Source organism: Haliaeetus leucocephalus, unplaced genomic scaffold (genome assembly GCF_000737465.1).
Source record: "Haliaeetus leucocephalus isolate CR32 unplaced genomic scaffold, Haliaeetus_leucocephalus-4.0 Scaffold2, whole genome shotgun sequence".
Classification (NCBI taxonomy): domain Eukaryota; kingdom Metazoa; phylum Chordata; class Aves; order Accipitriformes; family Accipitridae; genus Haliaeetus; species Haliaeetus leucocephalus.
In genome coordinates, this window is record NW_010972438.1 from 3,410,462 (window position 1) to 3,430,320 (window position 19,859).

The following is a 19,859-nucleotide window of genomic DNA, read 5'->3' on the forward strand; positions in this document are numbered from 1 at the left end:
ATCCACATCACAAGCAATTGCTAGTCTCTTCTCTCAATGATAACAACTCGGCAGAGGTCTTTCATATTTGACATACCACTACACTGGAGTTTCAGTAAGAACTACTGCTTGTAAAAAATTTGAGACCACTCTCCTTACAATCTCAAGTTATGTTTGGCACCACTCCATGTAATTAATGCATATACATTTATCCATTAATTTCAAAGCTTATTTTTAAAAATTAATATAATATTGATACTTAATGTTTTCTTAATAATAGACCACTTCTATCTCCCTCCCCCATCCCCACTGTTTTTCTTTATCAGGAATGTTGGTCACGGTGAAGATAAATGGTTAAGATAAAATCTACACATAGTTTATTTCTAAAAGTCCATGGCTGAGCATTGCTTTAATCATCAAGGAAAAACGATATAAGAACAGAACTCAATAGCAGGATCCCAGATGTCAATATATGGTTTGCCCTTTGGGACAATTTTATTGCTCCAGAGCTTAAACCTGTAAAAATATAAGCACAGAAAATTTTCTGACAAAAGTAAATTTGTGTCAAAAAAAAGTTTTTCTATACATTCCAGCATAACAGCAATCTTTATTCTATTTGCAAAATGAAACATTATCCACAAGTGTTACTTCTATTTATTTTAATTTTTTTTAAGTTGTAGCAGCAATTCCATGGGTGAATATCCACTTTTAGGAGGGTTTTGGCTAGTTTGTTGCAAAACTATGCTCCATTTTGCATAAATAATAAGGTACTTAAGAGAGCAGAGGCTGGACCCTGGGTAACCCCACCCCAGCGATGGAGCAGGGCTGAGATTCTCTGGCTCAGCAGCAGCAGCAGCTTCAGAGCAGATAAAGAGCTGCGTTATACAGTGGGAGCTGCAGCTTTGACTTTAGCAAGAAAGCTTATTTCTCTGTCCTTCCCTGAGCATTGCAGGCCAGGGCAGACAGAGACCTACACTAAAAATAGAGTCACATCTAGGTGTTGTGCAAAATACTTTCTCTACTAATGAATCTGAGAGTACCAGAGACTAATCTACATGTACGCAGCATTACAAAGCAACAGGAGGGAGGCCACCTGTGGTCATGGAAAGTCTGTTAATCTATTGGACTTCTTAGAGGCACACAGATTTCTTATTACACAGTAACGTTCAGAGAAAAAAAAAAAATCTCACGTACTTGATATTTTTGGAATCCTAATTTCCTCACTGCTGCTGCCATCACCCCCGTCACTGACTGTTCTTATTTCTATGAGATAATCTTCTTCAAATGGTACCAGAAGTTCAGCTGAAGTGTTGTTTGTCTCCAGTATGTGTGTTTTGCTATGTCTGTTTTGTCTATACAAAATCTAAGCAAAAAGGGATTAGAATACAAGAGTTATTTATTTATTTTTAATATCTTAATATCAGAATATCTTCTGTCATGTCCCAAATTTGCTGAGCACTATCAGCACCCTGCAGAGTATTAAACTTAATTCAAAACATAGAAATATATTCTGCAGAATTTTGTGATGGAGACCACAGCGGGCATTTACTCCAACTTTCAGGAGAGCATTTGTCTGCTAGAACTGAGGTTTACCTTGAAAGTAGGGTTATGAAATCCTTATCCAATACATTTATGCTCATCTGTAAACACCTTTAAACAAGACTTCAATCTGTAACACCTTTTATATCCAGAACTCATCTGACACTTCAGGAACTGAGGTTTTGGGTTGGTTTTTTTTTAAATTTTGCCTGGTTGTGGCGAGCATTTATAGTCAGAAACATTCACATTGACTTCTGTGTAAAACTACCACCTACTAATGAAAACTGGGGACATTGCATAGCTGTATGTTTTTAAAGACTTCAAGAAAGGAAAGATATTTAGATAGTAGCATCTGGGTTTCCACTTAAGAAGCACATTTCTACAACTAAACATGATGGATCCAGCGCCTGCTTGCACTTAGGTCTTTTAGCTAATGAATCATGGGCCAAGGTGCAGAGCAGCCTGGGGAACCTAGACAGGGATCTTACAGACTAAGAACAGCTTTTTTCCTCCAAGAAGCCTTTCTTCCTTGCTCGCACATCAATGACAGTGTTTGACTCCTTTCTCTTGACAATCTTCTGACATACTTATGTTAAGAAAAGCAACTGAAGAGCAAAGCAGAAGGAGAAACAGAGATCATGCAATAAATACTGCAGCAGGTACTTAAAGCACTCTTTCCATATCAAAATAAAATAAGTAAGCGTGGCCTAGGAGCAGGTAGGTTAGACACAAAGGAAAAAAAGGTCAATAGTCTAGTTTTAACTTTTTCCCCAGTGTGTGGAGCTACTCAAACACACTCACTAGGGTGTAAAAGGATATGAACTCAAGAAAGATTGCAAGCTGGGGGGTTTTTGTGTCCTTTTCCTCCCTAGACATAAATAACTCTGTGTAGACACTAAAATGCCTAGCAACACGAGGGTCTTGATCCTGAGAACCCTTCCTCATGTAAGCACTCTCCACCTCCATATTTACAGTCCTTCAGGAGTAAAAAAGTCTTTCCATAAGTCTTTTAGGGTCAGAGCCACTGCAAAAAAACTTTAAACTGAATTTTTTTTTCCTTTAAAAATAGATTTATGGGAGTGTTTTTTACTTCATTCACGTTGATCTTTATGTGAGTATCTTCCTACCTCTTTTCAGAGGTACAATTACGAATTGCCAGAGTGAGAACTTTTAAATATGTTTTATGCCTGTCTTTAATGCTTAAGAGCCTGTTCTCTACCTCTTATATATGTGTGAAACTCCTTCCCCCAAAAGATGGGAATGCAAGAATCTTAGATGAGTGAGATTATAAGGGAAAGGGGACAAGTGAGATCCAGCACTGGGGACAAAATTCCTGTGTCAGGATAAAGAGGTCCTACTCTGACCGAACACAGCCATTCTTCCATTTGTGTAAATGTCAGCCAACCATCCCAGTAACTCCAGAAAAGTCACTGTTTTCCAGGTAACGAACAGTTGCCTTTCAACTAGTCACTGTTTGTACCTCTATTATAAACAACATGTCTGATTAATGAGATACAGAAATTACTTACTTTGTAGCCTAGCACCTCTGATTCATTCTCCATTGTTTTAACGTGTTCCCAGTTCAAGCAGATTTTGGAATTTGTCAACTTCCAGGCGATGTTTGCTGGGGGTTGACTTGGTGCTTTAAAAGAAAAAGATTATGATAATCACAAGATACAACTGAATATTAATTTGCATAGTGTAACTGAATGAGCTGCTGACATGAAAGTAGCAAATGCATGGGTGATTCAAACCTAAAAGAGTAAAAAATATTTTCCAGTCCATCATTGCTCTCCTATTAGTCAGAATAAAGATATATTCATAGCACAAACCCACTTACTGTGAGAGTTCATTTTCGAAATCAGGAAAAGCCTGACAGTGTCTGACAGTTCAAGTTACATTTGATAGATTTTGTTTAAGTACTAAGTTGTTCCTATCTGTATTTCAATGTGCTAGAGAATGTTTTGCTGTATGGATTTCAGAAAAAGCTAAAACTAAAAGCAAAAAACAAAAGACAAGATTTTCATCAGCCATGAAGACAGGTTACAAAGAGCTACACATTAAAGTCTCCATGTGATCCATCATGAAACATTGTAGGGTTTTATAAATTCTCAACACAATAGGCTGAGAGTAGCTTTTCAAAGGCTTTTTATGCCTAAGTGCCAGGACTTTGAAAATTTGCCTACAAGTGACTGAAATCAAATCCTGTGTGAACATGTGAAGTTGAAACTGTGCCTTTGAACTGTATGTCAGATTTAGAGCAACACATTATCTCCTTCTCCGTGGTGTGTCCTCCTGGACCCTGCCTGAGAGGACGGCACTGGGGGTGTTAGAGGAAATAAGGACTTGAACAGAATTAAGAAAAAGGAGGAGAGATTTGGAGAAACGTGTATCCCAGACCTGACTTTAAAATGCTTAACTTCTGGGATCCATCTTTTCTCCCTACAGTTCCTATATACTGATGATTAATGTACATGACTTGGAAGGTACTGTTGATTTGGTAATACTCCACAATTTCTTTCGTTTCCCATGGAGATAGAATTGATGGTGCCTGTTGTTTCATATCTATCTGCTTCATGACTGTGGAGAAATTTAATCCATCCCATTGGTAGGGAAAGGAGGTGTTAGTGGACCACCCAGGTGAATATAAGCAGATGTCCTTCCATGAGCCATACTGTCAATGCTGGAAAAAGATTCATTTTCTTTTTGAAGGCATTCACATGTACATTCACATACACAAACCTGCAAATTTACTTAAATGTTGTTTGAAACCTCTTTGTTGCTTTCAGCAAATATTTTATGTAAGGAATTTGGTGACAAAAATTTCACAAGAAGCAAAGGATGTCAAATACTTCATTGAAAAGTCTTGGAAGCACTCAAAAATGGGTGAATATTGCCTTGTTCAAATCTTTTTTAGCATAGCACTTAAAACCATCTTAATTCATAGTCTTTGGGCTGAAAAACCAGCACAGGATGATTTTCAAAACAAAATTATCTCATTTTGCTATACAGCCAGGGATCAGAATAGGTGGTAACATAGGACTTCCCCAAATCCATGGTAATATCCACAAGCAAAACCACTGCAAACAGTTTTTCAGATCTAAGATTAGCAGATCATTTCCTTAACTAATTTCTTGTAATCAGCATTGTCAAGAATAATAGAAGTCCCAAGTATATGCTCAAGTTTATTACGTTAATGACATTAGTCTCATGGTTTAGTAACACTTGGCTTTGTTGCTGTACTGAGTCAAGGTTTATCCTTGCAAAGTATTTCTAATATTTGTATCTGTTGATGTATATATTTTTAAAGAAAAAAAAAAAGCAAAGAGATTTCTGAAATCTATGACATATAAGTAAAAAAGCAGAAGAGCTGAGCTTCACAACAGCTCCTAATAGAGCAGTATGTTCATGGAAGGAGGACATAATTTCCACTTTCCTAAGTAGTTTAAACTTAAACCAGGATATCAACTTAGACCTTAAATTGATCTTAGATAAGTATGTTTTAATCAGAATTGTACCTATTTGGCAGAAGGACCATTTTAGTTTTGCTTAGTCCCTACAATAATGGCATGCACAGAACATTGTAGGAATCCTGGACAATGAGTAGGAAGACCGAGCTATTACCTTGAAGCTAAAGCTCCTGCTGTAGATGCACGTTGTTTATATTCTCTTGACATATCACCTCTACTCATATTGAAAGTGCTTGCATCTTTCAGAGACTAGAGCTTAAAATTTTAATATATGTTTTTAAATATTAAAGGGGTTATTTTGACTTTAATTTTTAAATGAACCATTAGCACAATCCTGAATTTGACAAGATGAAGTCAATGTAAAACAAAGCAAATTTATTCCTTATATGTCTTGTCACTTGACTGCCATGTCTTTAACTTGTCTTTCATACATATGCACATACGAATATAGAGAATCATTTCCAGAGATGAGTCTATTTTCCATTAAGAAACTGCCTGTGACTAGAGTCCTGTTTGTGTCCTTAAGAAATACCTTCTCTGGCTTTATTTTGGTTTATGTTATTTACATTAAATGGTAACTATTATCATTAACTCATTTTACAAGTGGTTCCTGTCTTGCACTTTCACTAGTAGCATGGAACAGTATACAGACAAGCGGAAAATCGGTGAAAGACAGGAGAAATATTTCCTTTTTTGTGCAAAAGGGACTATAGGAAAACATAGTCCAAGGAAAATATAAAAAAAAATTGAATGCTAAAACAGTAATGAATTTGGGGCGCTCTGGTACATAGCAGATTACCAAGATTTCCTGCTTTATGACTATTTTGCTCTTAGTGAACATTTACTTCATGGGTTCAATCTTGCAGGATGGTGCTCAGTGCTTCCTTGTTACCTTGGAGGATGGCCCCATGAAAGCATTGGTTTCATGAAGTTGCTTCTCACAAACAGAATAGCATATGCTTTTGCTTCTACAGTTGTAGAAAATTTAAAAAATTAATGATTAAATAGTAGTTATGTGAGTCTATTCCATATGCTACCCTCTGTAGTGCACAGTTTAGAGGTCTCAAAAAAGCACTGCATTTGGAGCATTCAACAGTTTTCTTTAAAAAAATACACCCATATTCCCCAAATCTACCAAACATCAAACAAACCCATCACCTAAATCTATTGCTTGACCTGTGGAACAGCTTTCCTTTATTGACTCTGCATCTCTTTTGAAATCTCCTGAAAGCAAGTGGCATGCTGTTGCAATGCAAAAGGAACTCCTTCCTAACAGTTGCTGTACTGTAGGAACACAAACACCGGTGTTACCTAATTTTGTAGGTGTAAAGAATTACTTTAGCATATAAATAGAATAGGGTAAAGGAAATAACCTGATTTAAGTTGATGAGAGTTTTGGCTTCCATTGAGACAGACCTGAAGCTAAATATTATATCAATGTCCTAAATACCACAGTCTGAGTAAACTTGATGGTGACCACAAAAACATTGTTGGGGAAGAGATAGAGAAGTTTCTTGGTCCTAGATTTTTTTGCTTAATTTTATGAAGAAATATGGGATCCAGTTTTCTTTGATATTGCAACATTTAGTAGCGATGGGTCACGGTAAGCTGAAATGTCACTATCACACTTGGGAGTTTGCAACATTTGTTGTACGGAATTGAATACTCACGTGATTTTTTAGTGGTGACATTTACTGGGGTGCTAGAGGGCCCTGTCCCTGCAGTGTTGTAAGCTCGAACTGTTGCAAAATACACTGTGTTAGCTTTTAGTCCTGTGATATTTTTGGCTGTTACATTCCCATTGACTCTGACTTTACCAGCTGTGCTTTCCTTGGGATCATCAGTCCAATATAAAACCTGAAAAGTGAGAACAAAGAACAGGCAATTCATTGTTTTCCATCAATTACAGACTTGGCTGGGAAGCAGACATGCTGACAATGAAGATTTCAAGGAATACAGGATTTTTTGTATTCAAAACTAGCGGGAAATAAAACCAAGCATGAATATTTATAGAGAAGAAATAAAATTTCAGAGATTGAATACTAATTAAGGAAGTAAATTAAATCCTTAACTTTATAGATGTCCAAAAGGAAACCTTTCATAAGGTGAGAAATTTTAAAAGCTTCTTTGGTTTTATGGTTTGAACACATTTGAAGAAAACTTTAAAAGATACATAGAAACCTTTATCTCAGTCATCTAAGAGGGTTTTTTAATTATTTTGTTTCCTGCCTCTAGTTTTGATTCAGTGACAGCTATTTAGACCTGGGGTTTTTTTTTTCAGTGAGTAATTGATTTAGGAAGGTTTGTGTAGTGTACATGACCCCTATTACCTTCATTTATACATTTGTAATGATAGGACAGAATTTAAAGTATTTCTGACTTGCTTTACTCTTGGTTTATCATATCTAAAAAAAAAAAAAATAAATTAAAAGAAAAAAAATTGTTTCACTGTGCAAGTAAAATGCTCAGGAATCGCACCTGAGGTTACTTCGAAGTACCCGTTATTAACACAAAAATCTGCTCCCCCCTGCCCCCTCAGCCACAGGCACCTCTGTTCTGTCCTGTGGATGTCAGACACGGGTGACACTGGGTTTCTGCTCCCACTAAGACCAGAGCAAAGCCCGCAGCAGCACAGCTGGGGGGTCTGGCAGCATCCATGCATCCTCGAGCTCTCCCTGCTCAGACCCAGAAATGCCTGGCCCTGGAGCTGGCCCTGGGCTTGATGCCATGACACCAGCAATGCACCCCAGTGCACAGGGCAAAAAACCCTGTCAGTTATTAGTAAATGAGCAGGTGCTCACTACAAACAGCCTCAAGTTGGGCCAGGGGAGGTTTAGGTTGGATATTAGGAAAAATTTCTTCACTTAAAGTGTTGTCAGGTGTTGGAACAGGCTGCCCAGAGAAGTGGTAGAGTCACCATCCCTGAAGGTATTTAAAAGACGTGTAGATGTGGTGCTTAGGGACATGGTTTGGTGGTGGACTTGGCAGTGCTAGGTTCACGGTTGGACTTGATGATCTTAAAGGTCTTTTCCAACCTAAATGATTCTATGATTCTAAGAGAAGTGACAAGCCAAAAGCCTTTCCAATACGCCGCAGCACAAGTTTTGGATAGCAATGAGGTGCATTTATCCTGGTTTCTTCTGTAAGCGATGCTATGGGTCATGTGCATGCCCCCAGACTATCAGGTACCCCATCGTGCTCAGACAGCATTACAGCTGTGTAAAAGGAGGGAGGATCAGCTTTGTTTTGTGGAAACAAGCACGAATCCTTTTATAGTAGCCATCACAAATGATTAATCTTGAGGTTTTAAATTACATTACAAAAAGTCTGGGACAGAGCTGCAGTCCTGGTCTGTGAATGCTTGTGGTTATCTCAGGTGAAATGTTGCTAATGAGAGTCAGGTGAAGAGCTCCATTATCTGTTGACTTGGAAGCAAGGGAGGAGGAACCTGAATACAAATGTGGCCAGGAAAGGCACATCTGTAAAGTGTCAAGACACCACCAGCACCAGCTGCCTCACCTCATAGCCCAGCACCCTGCCCGTGTGCCTGTTCCACGCGATGGGCTGCCAGGAGACCTCCACCTCCGCCGCCGAAACACTCAGTGCTGAAGCCCCGGCTGGTGCTATCTGCGGCTCTGGGTGATGGGAGAAAAAACAGCTGGTGGAACATTTGTGTTATCAAAAGGGGGGCACACCAGGAACTGAGGGAGATTGGAGAAAAGAGGAAGAGATTCTGGGGGGAAGCAGCAGGCAGAGGCTCAGGAAACCTGGTAAGAATTACCTGCTTCACTACCCATGTATTGTGGAACATCAGCAAAACCCGGTTTCAAAATTTGTCATTACCCATAAGCTGGGACAGATTTTCAGAGGAGATCAGCTGCACTGAGTGGTCTGAAAAGCTAGACCCTGTGAGAGCTACGCTTTTGAATGTCTCCCGATCTTCCCAGCCCATTCAGTGGGAGTTCCCTGGGGACAAATAAGTTGAAACATGCCGTCTACTTAAAGCAATTCTGAAAATCTGTCCCTTGCCTTTTTTACTTCAACTTCTCATCTTCTTTCTCGTGTCTCTTGTCAAACTTCCACGAGCAGCTTTGAGAAGGCTCCTCAATATCCCTGTGGAGATCTGTCTGATCACATCTGGGACCTATTGATGCTACACAGCTATTACTAATAAGAGCAACAGGCATTACCGTCTTCTCCTGAGTAGGCAATGGTTATGGAGCTTAGGGTCCCTTCTCCTTCATTGTTGTAGACACCAACTTTCACTTCAAAAGGAGAGAGAGGTGTAATGCTTTCATTCCTGTAAACATATTTGCTTGCTTCCACTGAAGCCACCACCGCTTTTGTCCAAGTTGTTGAGCCAAGAGGACGAAACATAACGATGTAGCCAAAACCTTCCCCATTTTGTAGTTCTTCTGGAACTGGCTGTAATGACAAGGCAGTCAGTCAATAAGCATTTGCAAGTATACACTGTTTTAATTGAATCTTCATTCTCTGAGTATATTTTAGTGGTATTGATTTAGTTGACTGTGCCTTAGAGAAGATAATAATGTTTGCTCCATCAGTCAATGTAATATTGAAATAAAAATCAAAATAATAAATCTATTGAGGCAATCAATTTAGAAACAGAAGATCTGATCAGCTCCATTAAAGTTATTCTCTTTCAGGCATGAAGTTTTCAAAATTAAAAGCATTTCACTCAGTACAGGTTGTAGCTGATTTCCACACCCCCCAAGGGGTATGGGAATGCTAATTTTAAATAAAAGATTTTTAAAGAAAAAAAAGTCGGGAAAGGAGTAAATGTATACACAGAAGTGTGTGTCAGCTGTATAACTGCCCGCATATGACTACAGTACTTACGTATTATTCCAGCACAAGTGCATGTCTCAAGTGCATGAACATATTCTTATTTAAGTTTGTTTAGAACAGAAACCTTATTGCAAGTCAACATGACAAAATTAATCTTTCTATCAATAAAATCTCATGTCAAGATATGTATCAATGACTCATACTGAACAGGCAATTACATCAACACTGTAGCCAGCACAAACTTTTTTGTTTTCATGGGATAAAAATACTTCTACATTGGCTTCTCAAAGCAAGAGAACATTTATGAAACAAGATAAGATCAGTAGTACATGGAGGAAGGAAGTGTTCCTCAGCAAAACTACATTTATTTTAGGTGCTTGCATCAAAGTAAGGTCCATGGAAAAGCAGACGGAAAATGGTGCAAAAAGAGAAAGAAAAACATAGGGGCAGAACTGCAGGCCTTGTGATCACTCCTGACTCCAGTCTCTTCTCCTGCAGAGAAACTCTTGGGACCACTAACGGTGTGGGAAGATGGGAGAAAAAAACTTGGGACGTACATCAGAAGATTTCAGGGCACTTATTTTACTCTTTTCTTCATAAATTCCTTCTAATTCTAATAATAAACCTGGCCTGACATATATAACAAATGCATTTTCCTTAAGTGTTTTACAAACATTAATTCCCCAATATGCCCACTTCTATCTCTTTTCCAGTCCTGAGAGAGTTAAGTGTGAGGGATGATGGTGCACTGGGGAATTATAAGAGTTCAAGCTACTTTCTAGAGCATTTAATTTGTTTTTGAGGCTTCTGTGACCTCAGATTTAATCAAGATGTTTAGTGAGTTCATCAGAGAGAGCTGGAGAGTCGTGTTCAGTGTTGTTAGCTTGGCATAATTAGTATTTCTTCTGACTGTTTTTCAGGACACACTATGGAGTCCAACAGGATAATTTGATTGAGATCTCTCAGGTTGTTTTCAATTTTCATGTTCTTCTGCTCCCAAAGAGTAGATCAGTAGAGGAGAAAATGAAACAAAAGAGTGAAAGATGCATATGGAAGAAAACTTAGTTCAGTAAAAGTGAAGTTTCACTCTGTCTGGAGCATGGAGAAGGGAAGGCATTGGCAATATTATTTATCTAGTGGTTGGGTTTTTTTTCTTTTGACCTCATTTTTTTCCTATCACTTCCCTTCCTCCCCCAAAAGGCTGTTTAAATGGCACAGTTTTTAGCATACAGGGGAACACAGGTAACTTGCTCAGCTGATGAATAACATCACTTTTAGCTTAATTTAATTCCTTTTACTTTCCTTCAAACTGTATACATGACCTTGGTTATTTCTTTGAAAAAAGAATGAAGTCAAGAGAGAGAGTAGACTACTTTCGTTGCTCAAGCTGAACTAAAAGTGTTTTGTTTTTTTTTTCTTAATGGAGAAATGTTTTCCATGACACAAAGGAAGCACCATGTTTTTGGAGGCCCTGTCCCAAATTACGAACTAAACAGAGGTCATCTTGTGCAGCCTTTGAGACAGTCCCACCTGACAGTAAGATACACGGCAGGGCTGCCTGGCTCCTGCCTTCCAGGCTGGGTGCTGCTGATGGCATGGAGTAGCTCCTACTTTAGTTAGATGTCCTCAAAGCCAGGGGAGAGTTTTAATTAGGTGAAGCACATTAACGTCACATGTATTTTTCAGTGGCAATGAAAAAACCAGAGAGTGGGAGCTGTGTTTTGGGGAGTTTTTCCATAGGGGCTGGAGTCCTGACCAAGAACCTGCCTCATCACTGCACAGACTTTGCAAGAGGCTGCCTGCCTTCATCACGATGTCTGTGGGGAGGCTGCGGGGTGGCTGGAGAAGGACAGTTCCTTCCTATAACGCTCATTTTCCACTCTCTGAAATGACCTGCGCTCACCCATTGCAACTTGTAGTATGGTATTAACTGTTCTGAAAATGTATATTCTCTCCTCTCGCTGGAGTGCTGGAGAATTAAAGGGTTCATCTCCTTTAACGCATAATAGGATATGTCTTGTCAGCACAGTGTTCCAGAATGAAAAACATGTAAACAAAAGTATGAAAAATGTTAATGCAGAAAATGGCCAAGCAGATTAGTGTGTTAAGCACCTCCTGTACAATGGAGATAAGAGGGTTATACAGACTTCTAAACATCTTTATAACATGCCTCTTAAACTGTTTATTTTTATAAATTGTTCACTATAACACAGAAAACTTGCTGTATATCTTACAGGCTGTTTTCTTTCCAGATGCAGGATGAAATCCAGGCTCAGCCAAAGCCAATGACCAAAAGCCTTTAGATTTCAGCAGGGCTGTGATTTCACCCACGGACTCTTCCCCATTAGAGACCTTAGGTTAACTGAGCAAACCATTACCTCCCATGTGATGACCAGCTCAGAACGGCTCCCTCCTCCTCCGCTGACGTTCGTTGGTGCCACGACAGGAACTGGAGAAGAAAAGATGGTGCTTGCAACTACCTACCACTACTGATGGGGGTCTTGCCAACCAGGTGATTAAAGCTCTTCCTAGCTGTCATGCAGCTCTTCTGCCTTTCAACACGTAGAACAGGGACTATAACAGTACATTTAAAATGAACTGAAATTATGTTTACACATTTTCAAGTTTATAAGGCTGAAGCCACAGATGTATTTGATACATGAGTACCCTGGTTCAAAAAATTAATTAAAGAAGCTAGTAGCATCAAGTATCTGACATTATTATGCCTCATCAACTAATTGGCAAAATGATGTTCCATTCAGACTGTAGCTGCAACACTACTGATTTACTAATTATGCATTTGTTCAGTAAACATGTTGTTGGAGCAATATATTAATTTTTTTTAATTGGCTGTATGCTTTCTTAGGAAATTCAAAACTCTTAATTTGCTCTTTTCCTTCTCCCAACACTGTAAGTGTCCAAAAATTCATTGATTAGAGCTTGATTTGCTCCAGGTATGTGGCTCCATAGGTACAGGGTTGAGGTCAAGCGATGTGCTGGTGTTCCAGACTGAAGGGGCTTCTCATCACTCAAATGGCTCTTGGTGGAGAGGCAAAGAAAATATCAGCATTTCTTGCCTCTTGCTCTGTATTTCCATAAACATGCCCACCCCATTAGCCTATAAATGTTGACAGCTTTGGGGAAATGGATTGTGATATAATGGATGGAATTTAGACAGACCAGCCTTGTTCTTATTAAATAATTCGCTATCGGTCTTCTTGCAAGGATGACATCATGTTCCTTTTCAGCTGCTGGAGAAGTATAAAAAAGAGGACAACCCTGGAACTGACTGAGACAGGAACCCCCTACAAGAGGGCATTTGTACTGTTTGCCATCTCCAAACCCTTGGTACTATTTTATTACACTGTCTGAAAATTGGATGTGTCAAGACAGGGCTGAAGACAGGGTCAGAAATAGGCAGGACAGTTATATCTCAGAAGCTTTTACAGAGATTTTGACAAGTTTTGCCACGTCTGCCTGTCCTTCCCCATTCTTCTACCCAGCGTGAGCCCAGCTGCAGGAGCGGCAATAAAGGCAATAGCTCTTTAAGTTCATAGAAATTTATGTCAACCCACTATCACCTCTAGATTCCGGTCCTCATATAAATCTTTATCTGATTTCATCCTCTCTAGAAACATAGAAATTTCACGATATTCTTGTTGTGCAGTCATAAAAGTGAGTACAACTGCAAATGAGCTAGGCTCTTTTGGAGAGTTTAGCATACGTATTCAATTTTGTCACTCACAATCAAAGTCTTTGTGCACATCAGAGGCAAATAATCTAAGACTGAAAAGAACAGCATTAAAGGAAAAAAATGAAAAAACAGACTTTCAAGCCTAGTGTTTCACTGTTTCATGAACCAGTTGATGCTCAATTAGTTCATGTGTTAAATGTGTTCAGTACTTACTACATTTGCATGGGGAAAAAATTTGTACTACTGCTCAGCAGAGCCTCAACTGGGTCATAGTTGAGAAACAGATGAAAATTTACAGCTGAGTGCACCAACAGAGGCTCAATTAATTCTCAGCTCCATTTTAATGAAATGAACAGTGGCTCATTTGCATCCACAAATCTACTAATGCTCAGATTTCAGCTGGCAAAATAGCTGTTATAATAGTGAAGTTCAAATTCACCCTTTCATGGCCAGTCTTCTGCTGTCCACACTGTGATACTGTTTTCAGTTTCCTATTCTGATAAAAAAAAAAAAGATAAGCTGTTACTTCTCCTACTGCACAGCAATGTTTTGAGACAGAATGATTTACAGCAGTGAAGGGGTTACGCAACTAAAACCTGAAATGACTCCTATTCCTTTTTTTAAGCTTCAGATGAGGCTACACTGTAAGGAAATGATGTTACTTATGCTATGGCCATGATAAATAATATTAATTTTATTGTTTCTATCTCTTTCTAGTCCTAGCCTTGTGACTCCTTCTAATAAAAAAAAAGCTTTAAAAGATGAAAGCGTTTACTGACTGTATAGGTGGTTTTGAATACCACACTTTACAAAGCCCCAAGGTAGCGACAGCAAGAAAGACCTTCTCAAGACTAATTTTGACTTCATGATCAATCATGTAATCGAGAACATCTATCTGTGATACTCTGCTGGGAAATTTAGAAAATCTGGCCTCTTCCTGTCTCCAGCTTTTCTTTAGCCTTCCCTTTTCACGTTGCTCCTTACTCCTTGCATGTGAGAGCTTCCCGTGGTTCTGCTGGAGGAAGGAGTCAGGTACCACTCGGGCATGCATGGCCCAGGCAGGATCAGTACATCTTTCCAGCCTGGAGGCTCTCAGGCTTTTCCCTTTGCTTGGGAGCAGTCTGTGATCTGCTTTACTACCACACTGGCCAGGCAGTCCTGACTGCTGATAAGACTCATTTGATGTCTCTCTGCACCTGGAAAGCTGACAAAATCTATCAAAACTGGTGTTCTAATGCTGAAATATTTTTTTCTGGTGTCAGTACTCCGTATAAGTTTTTGCTTCAAAAGTAGGAAAAAGAACTTATTAAATTTAGATCAACCAATTTAATACATTTTGAAGTAATTCTGCCTTAGGACAAATGTTGTAGGTATTCTGAGAAACAAATGGATACCCCTTTCTAAGGATCTATGTATTTTATGCTGTATAATGTACAATACTGTATTTTGAGTTGTCTTGAAAAGCAGCTTGCCAAACTTCAGAGCTTGGCAAATGAGACAAACAGAGAAGAGAAAGTAGATTGTAAAACCTGCTTCCATTTTACTGCTTTCTGTCCTATAAACACTGATTTTATAGGTGGAAGGGAGTTGATAAGCAGGGGGCTGGGAGAAACACAAACCAAAGGTTTGGGCTTCAAATAAATTGTACCAAACTGAGTAGGTCAAAGGACTGACAGTGTCGGTCATCCAAGAATGAGTCTTCTTCCTATGAGGTTCCAAGTCCCAGAAGAAAAATGTGTAAAGGTTAGACAGACAGATAGTAAAGATCCTGCCCTGGAGTCAGTGGGAGCCATTAGTTTCACTGGGCTTTGGATGCTGCAATTTATTTCCTCCAGTTAAAGCCAATATCCTGTCCCTACTGATGCTCAGATATCAAATACCCTCTGCAGCAAAGGCATTACATGCTTGTGCTAGGATATGCCAGAGAGCTGGCTTTATCATTTTCTATGCAAGTCCCTGAGGAGGGTATAAACGTGGTTATAATTGGAAGAAAACAAATGTTACTCCTCAGTTGCTTGAATGAAAGCTTGTATTCAGGTATGGGGATTAGATATATTTTGGAACATATCAAAGGGAGGAAGCATGGGCCAGCTCCAGCCTTTATTGCTGGCCCAAGTGATCTCCAAACCAGAGAGCAAAGCGTCTGGTACCTCGATCACGTCCAAACATCCCTTGCACCAGTAGCACAGGTCTGCTGTCATGAAGCCACAGCAGCTACAGACTAAAATGCCAGACAGATATATAAGTAACCTTTTAGGAGTCAGTGGCTCTGCTGCAGTGAAATTCTCACACCTGCGAGCTGGCAATGTGTCTGTGTGGAAAAAACTGACAGAAACTAGGGTCTTACCTGCTGCTTTGGTTTTCAGTAGAGCTGATGGTCTGCTTGGCTCCCCAATTCCAACACTATTGCTGGCAACCACACGAAACTCATACTCAACCCAAGGGCTTAAGTCAACCACTGTTGCCTTGTGAGTCCTACCGTTAACGACTTCAGGAACTAAAGGTAAAATAAACATGTCATGACAATTTATTTTTGGAGTAATTAATGGTATACGCAAAAAATACAAGGCAATTCTCAAATTGCTCACCTGTTGCAACTGCCTGCCATCCAACTGAGAAAGGAGTCCTCGTCTGAATACTGTAGATCTGGACTGGACTATTATTATCTATTCCAGACTTCCAGGATAACACAGCAGTAGTGCTAGAGATATGTTCAACTTTAACATCTTCTGGTGGACCTGGGGGGCCTAATATGATTAGCATTTTAAGATGAAGGTATTAGGAAGAGAAGATTCATTGCTGGGTTGGGTTGGGCAACTCTTACTTTCTCAAGTCAGTGGAATTATTCATGAAGCTGCAGTTCCATAAAAGCAGCACAATCTCTAAATAATGGCTTCATGCCTGTATTACATTTTTCTAGTTAATGAGGGGGGTAGAGTCAGGAAAATGAATGTCTTTATGTTTCTAACATGAAAACTGCAAACAAGGAAATGATTTTTTTTGTCTGACAAAGTTACCCAATGTGTCTTTTGCTGAACCATCTAATATCTTCAGAATTCCTATTGAATTTAATCAAAACTGAGGTTTAGAAAAAATGCAAGATGGTGCACTATACAGATTTCTGATTTCTGCTAGGGTTTAGAGGATCTGCTCCCATAACAGAATTTCTTTTTCTGCTGGCAGTAAAAAGATTAGTTAGTTGACTATAGAAAATAATGTTTCATCTCATCTCCAAATAGTGGAAAGGAACCAGGTCTCTTGTTTTTTTCCCAGCCTGCACAGTGACCCAGAGATGCCCAGCAAGGAGCCAGTGACAGCAGTGTGCTGAAAGTAGAGGACTTCCCTATGTCCTGCCACATTGACCCGTGTGGCCAGAAAAGTTCACCTTCCAAAGAGGCCATGGCAGAATTGCACAGATCTCTCTGGGTTAACTGCACATTAGGATCACGCTGGCCAGAATCTCAATCCAATTTGGGACCAAGGGTACAAGATATATGGCATTTCACTATTGAGATATTGAATTGATATCCTAGGAATCATTTAAACAACAGCTGATGTTAAGAATTTCTAATTCCTCCAGAAGATATATGTGTCTACATTTAACAGACATACCTCTTACAATTATATCTACTGTTGCAGATTGACTGTCTAAAGTTGTTTGTACCATGCACACATATTTCCCAGAATGATGTAGCTGAATATTTCTTATCATCAAATCCCCAACAGATTCCTGGAGATACAAAGAAAGTAAACTAATAACTCACACCATGCTTTCCATACTGGACATTTTTATAAATTGCTCAATATTAATAAAAAATTCAGCTTTTAAATTAAAATATTCATAGCTATCATCAGTTTCTTTCATGTGGACATTTTTATTATGGCTTCACAAATAACTCAAGTGCCTTTATGAAATTTAAAAAAGAAAAATAAATGGCTGCAGCCCTTATAAAGAAACAGTGATTTGCCATGCATATAAATAGCAATGGAAGAATTATGATAAATATTTGTGTTCTCTAACGACTGGCAAATAGCTTCATTAAGCACCAAGGAGTTTAAGAAACTTACTCTTCCAATTCTTTCAAAGTGATGTATTCCTCTATTAAAATCAATTCTGTTGCCATTGAATGACCACGTGAACACCACATCAACGGAGGGGTCATGAGACACCTGGCAAGGAAGGACTATGCTTTCTCCAACTGTTACATCCATATTAGAAGGTGGAATAGTAATTACAGTCCTTTCTGTGGAGACCAAAAAAAAAAAAAGCTTATAAAAATAGTAGATCTCAAATGACTTTTGTACCATTTGCAAAATGATTTAAAATTGGCCCAAATGTTCCATAATAAAGAAAATTATCTCTAATATGGTGATGATTTCAGAACTCTTACCCATGTGTAGCCTATTACCTTTGCAGTATCAATACAATGAGCACGTTGTGTGCCTCTGAGAGCGAGCAGATGTCAGAGGCAACATGCTAAATTAGTCATATGTTACTTTGTAAAGCCCATAGTCAATAGATATGATTTCAGCTCAAAAAGTACAGACTTTGTTATTAAGACTGTTAAAAATATGCCCATGGTTCTTCAAACGTGGAAATCTCTCCTTACAGGAAACTGCAGCAAAAGCAAAATTGCTGTTCATCTCTGCTTACTTTATATATTGAGATCCTTAATCTATATTAATGTTAGTGGCAGTTTACCACACAGTGTTGCTTATGTTACAGCTTCAAAGAAGATAACTTCACAGACAGAAAGACTATTGATGTAATCTTTTTTAACCCCTTACACTGAGAAACAAACTTGCAGCTCTTATGAAGTAGTAGCTTGCTGAAGGGGAAACAGATAGGTTTATATGGTTTCACTTTTGTTGATATGAGTGGCAGAAAGATTAGAGATAACAACCACTTTGTTGTAAGCAATTCCCTTGAATAAAGCTTTTGTGCATGAAAGTGTTATAAAATGGTGAGAATTTAGAGGCACATGAATGAAATGAGAGCAGAATCTATTCAACAATATTAATATGTTCTGAATATAATGTGAGAGCAGGAGAAGAAAATTTGCGTGAGTTGTACTAGTTCAGCGTTCATTCTTGCTTAGCTCTATGTGTTAGAAATGTACTTGAAAATTCAGGATTTCGGTTCAACCAAGGCCTTGGTTCTAAAGGGTCGATGCGTGATAGGGCATCCAACCCCTTAACTTCAAACACATTTCCATTCAGACTGTCACCATTACTGCAGTAACTGATTAATATGTAGGTACAGACAGGCAATATGGGCTGAAACTTGAAGGGCATCTTCCCAACATCTGAGCTGCACTGGATGAGTGACTGTTATGGCAGTGGTCAAGCAGAAACAAGGTAGAATGTTGCATTTTCTGCTAGTCTTTTAAAATAAAACCAGATCTTGCTAGTTTCAGTGATATACCTGCTGCAGGCATCAACCAACATTTTCCAAGGAAAACAAAGAACGAACTTGTCTGATTTTTATTGTTACAGACAAATTAGGCATTTTTTTCTGGTATCATTAAGAGTGTCAGAGGTTCTCATTGTGAGTTAGAGCTCATACTTGGAATACGGTTTCTCAGATTTCTCTGTGTACTCTGATTGCTCTTCACAGCCACATAAAACTATCATTGTGGGAGCTCCGTCAGTTTGTCTGAAGTCAAGGACTGCAAAAATGTGAAGGCCTCAGATGACTGTCTTAAAGATACTCCATCATTAGGTTAGAGAAATCTCTTCCTCTCCCTGGAAGCAGTGTGTCAGATGCAATAAATTCCAGATGATTCAAGGGCCATATTCTTTGTTGGCACAACTCCACTGATTTCAGCACACGCTGGCAGAGAACTTGGCTCCATAAATCTCAAATGAAGTAATTCCATTGTGAAGTACAGGTAACTTTTATAGAACAATTTTGAAAAGTATCTGGGAACTACAGAGAACCTCCACAAAGTTTTCTTTTCTTGCTTTTCCTCCTGTACTTCTTATTCTCACAGCTGAAATGGAACTGCATGAATAACACTCTGAGGAGAGAAATTCTATTACTTGCAATAATGCTGTATGTGTTAAAAGAAGAAAAAAGAAATGATACCCTGCTATACATTAAAAAATGGAAAGTTGCTTTCGTGATAGCTGGAACTTCTCTCTGCCACTAGCAGGTGGAGAAGCATGATCTTCTGGCCTGATACGGTCCTCCAAACTCGTCATCTCTCCCTCCGAAGTCATCCTGTAAGACTCGCTCCTTCCTTAAACCTATAACCCCTGTGATCTCTACACTGAGCTTTTAAAGCCAATGAAATGTGGCACTGAAGAATCAAAGTCTTCCCCTGAACACCACGATCGACCTCAAAGTGGAATTCTACATTGCTCTG

At 38.9% G+C, this 19,859-nt stretch overlaps 1 protein-coding gene across 1 annotated transcript in view; it reads right to left on the reverse strand.

Moving 5' to 3' along the window:
* Positions 1 to 388: 388 nt before the first annotated feature.
* Positions 389 to 19,859, reverse strand: part of CNTN6 (contactin 6) — a 93,523-nt gene continuing 74,052 nt past the window's right edge. The window contains exons 11-21 of the mRNA XM_010573181.1: positions 17,560 to 17,735; positions 17,104 to 17,221; positions 16,080 to 16,238; positions 15,839 to 15,988; positions 12,176 to 12,246; positions 9,179 to 9,413; positions 8,508 to 8,623; positions 6,659 to 6,845; positions 3,048 to 3,160; positions 1,174 to 1,342; positions 389 to 495 (exon numbers count right to left, since the gene is read on the reverse strand). Of these exons, the coding sequence (XP_010571483.1) occupies positions 389 to 495; positions 1,174 to 1,342; positions 3,048 to 3,160; positions 6,659 to 6,845; positions 8,508 to 8,623; positions 9,179 to 9,413; positions 12,176 to 12,246; positions 15,839 to 15,988; positions 16,080 to 16,238; positions 17,104 to 17,221; positions 17,560 to 17,735 (1,601 nt within the window). The remainder of the gene's footprint in view (positions 496 to 1,173; positions 1,343 to 3,047; positions 3,161 to 6,658; positions 6,846 to 8,507; positions 8,624 to 9,178; positions 9,414 to 12,175; positions 12,247 to 15,838; positions 15,989 to 16,079; positions 16,239 to 17,103; positions 17,222 to 17,559; positions 17,736 to 19,859) is intronic.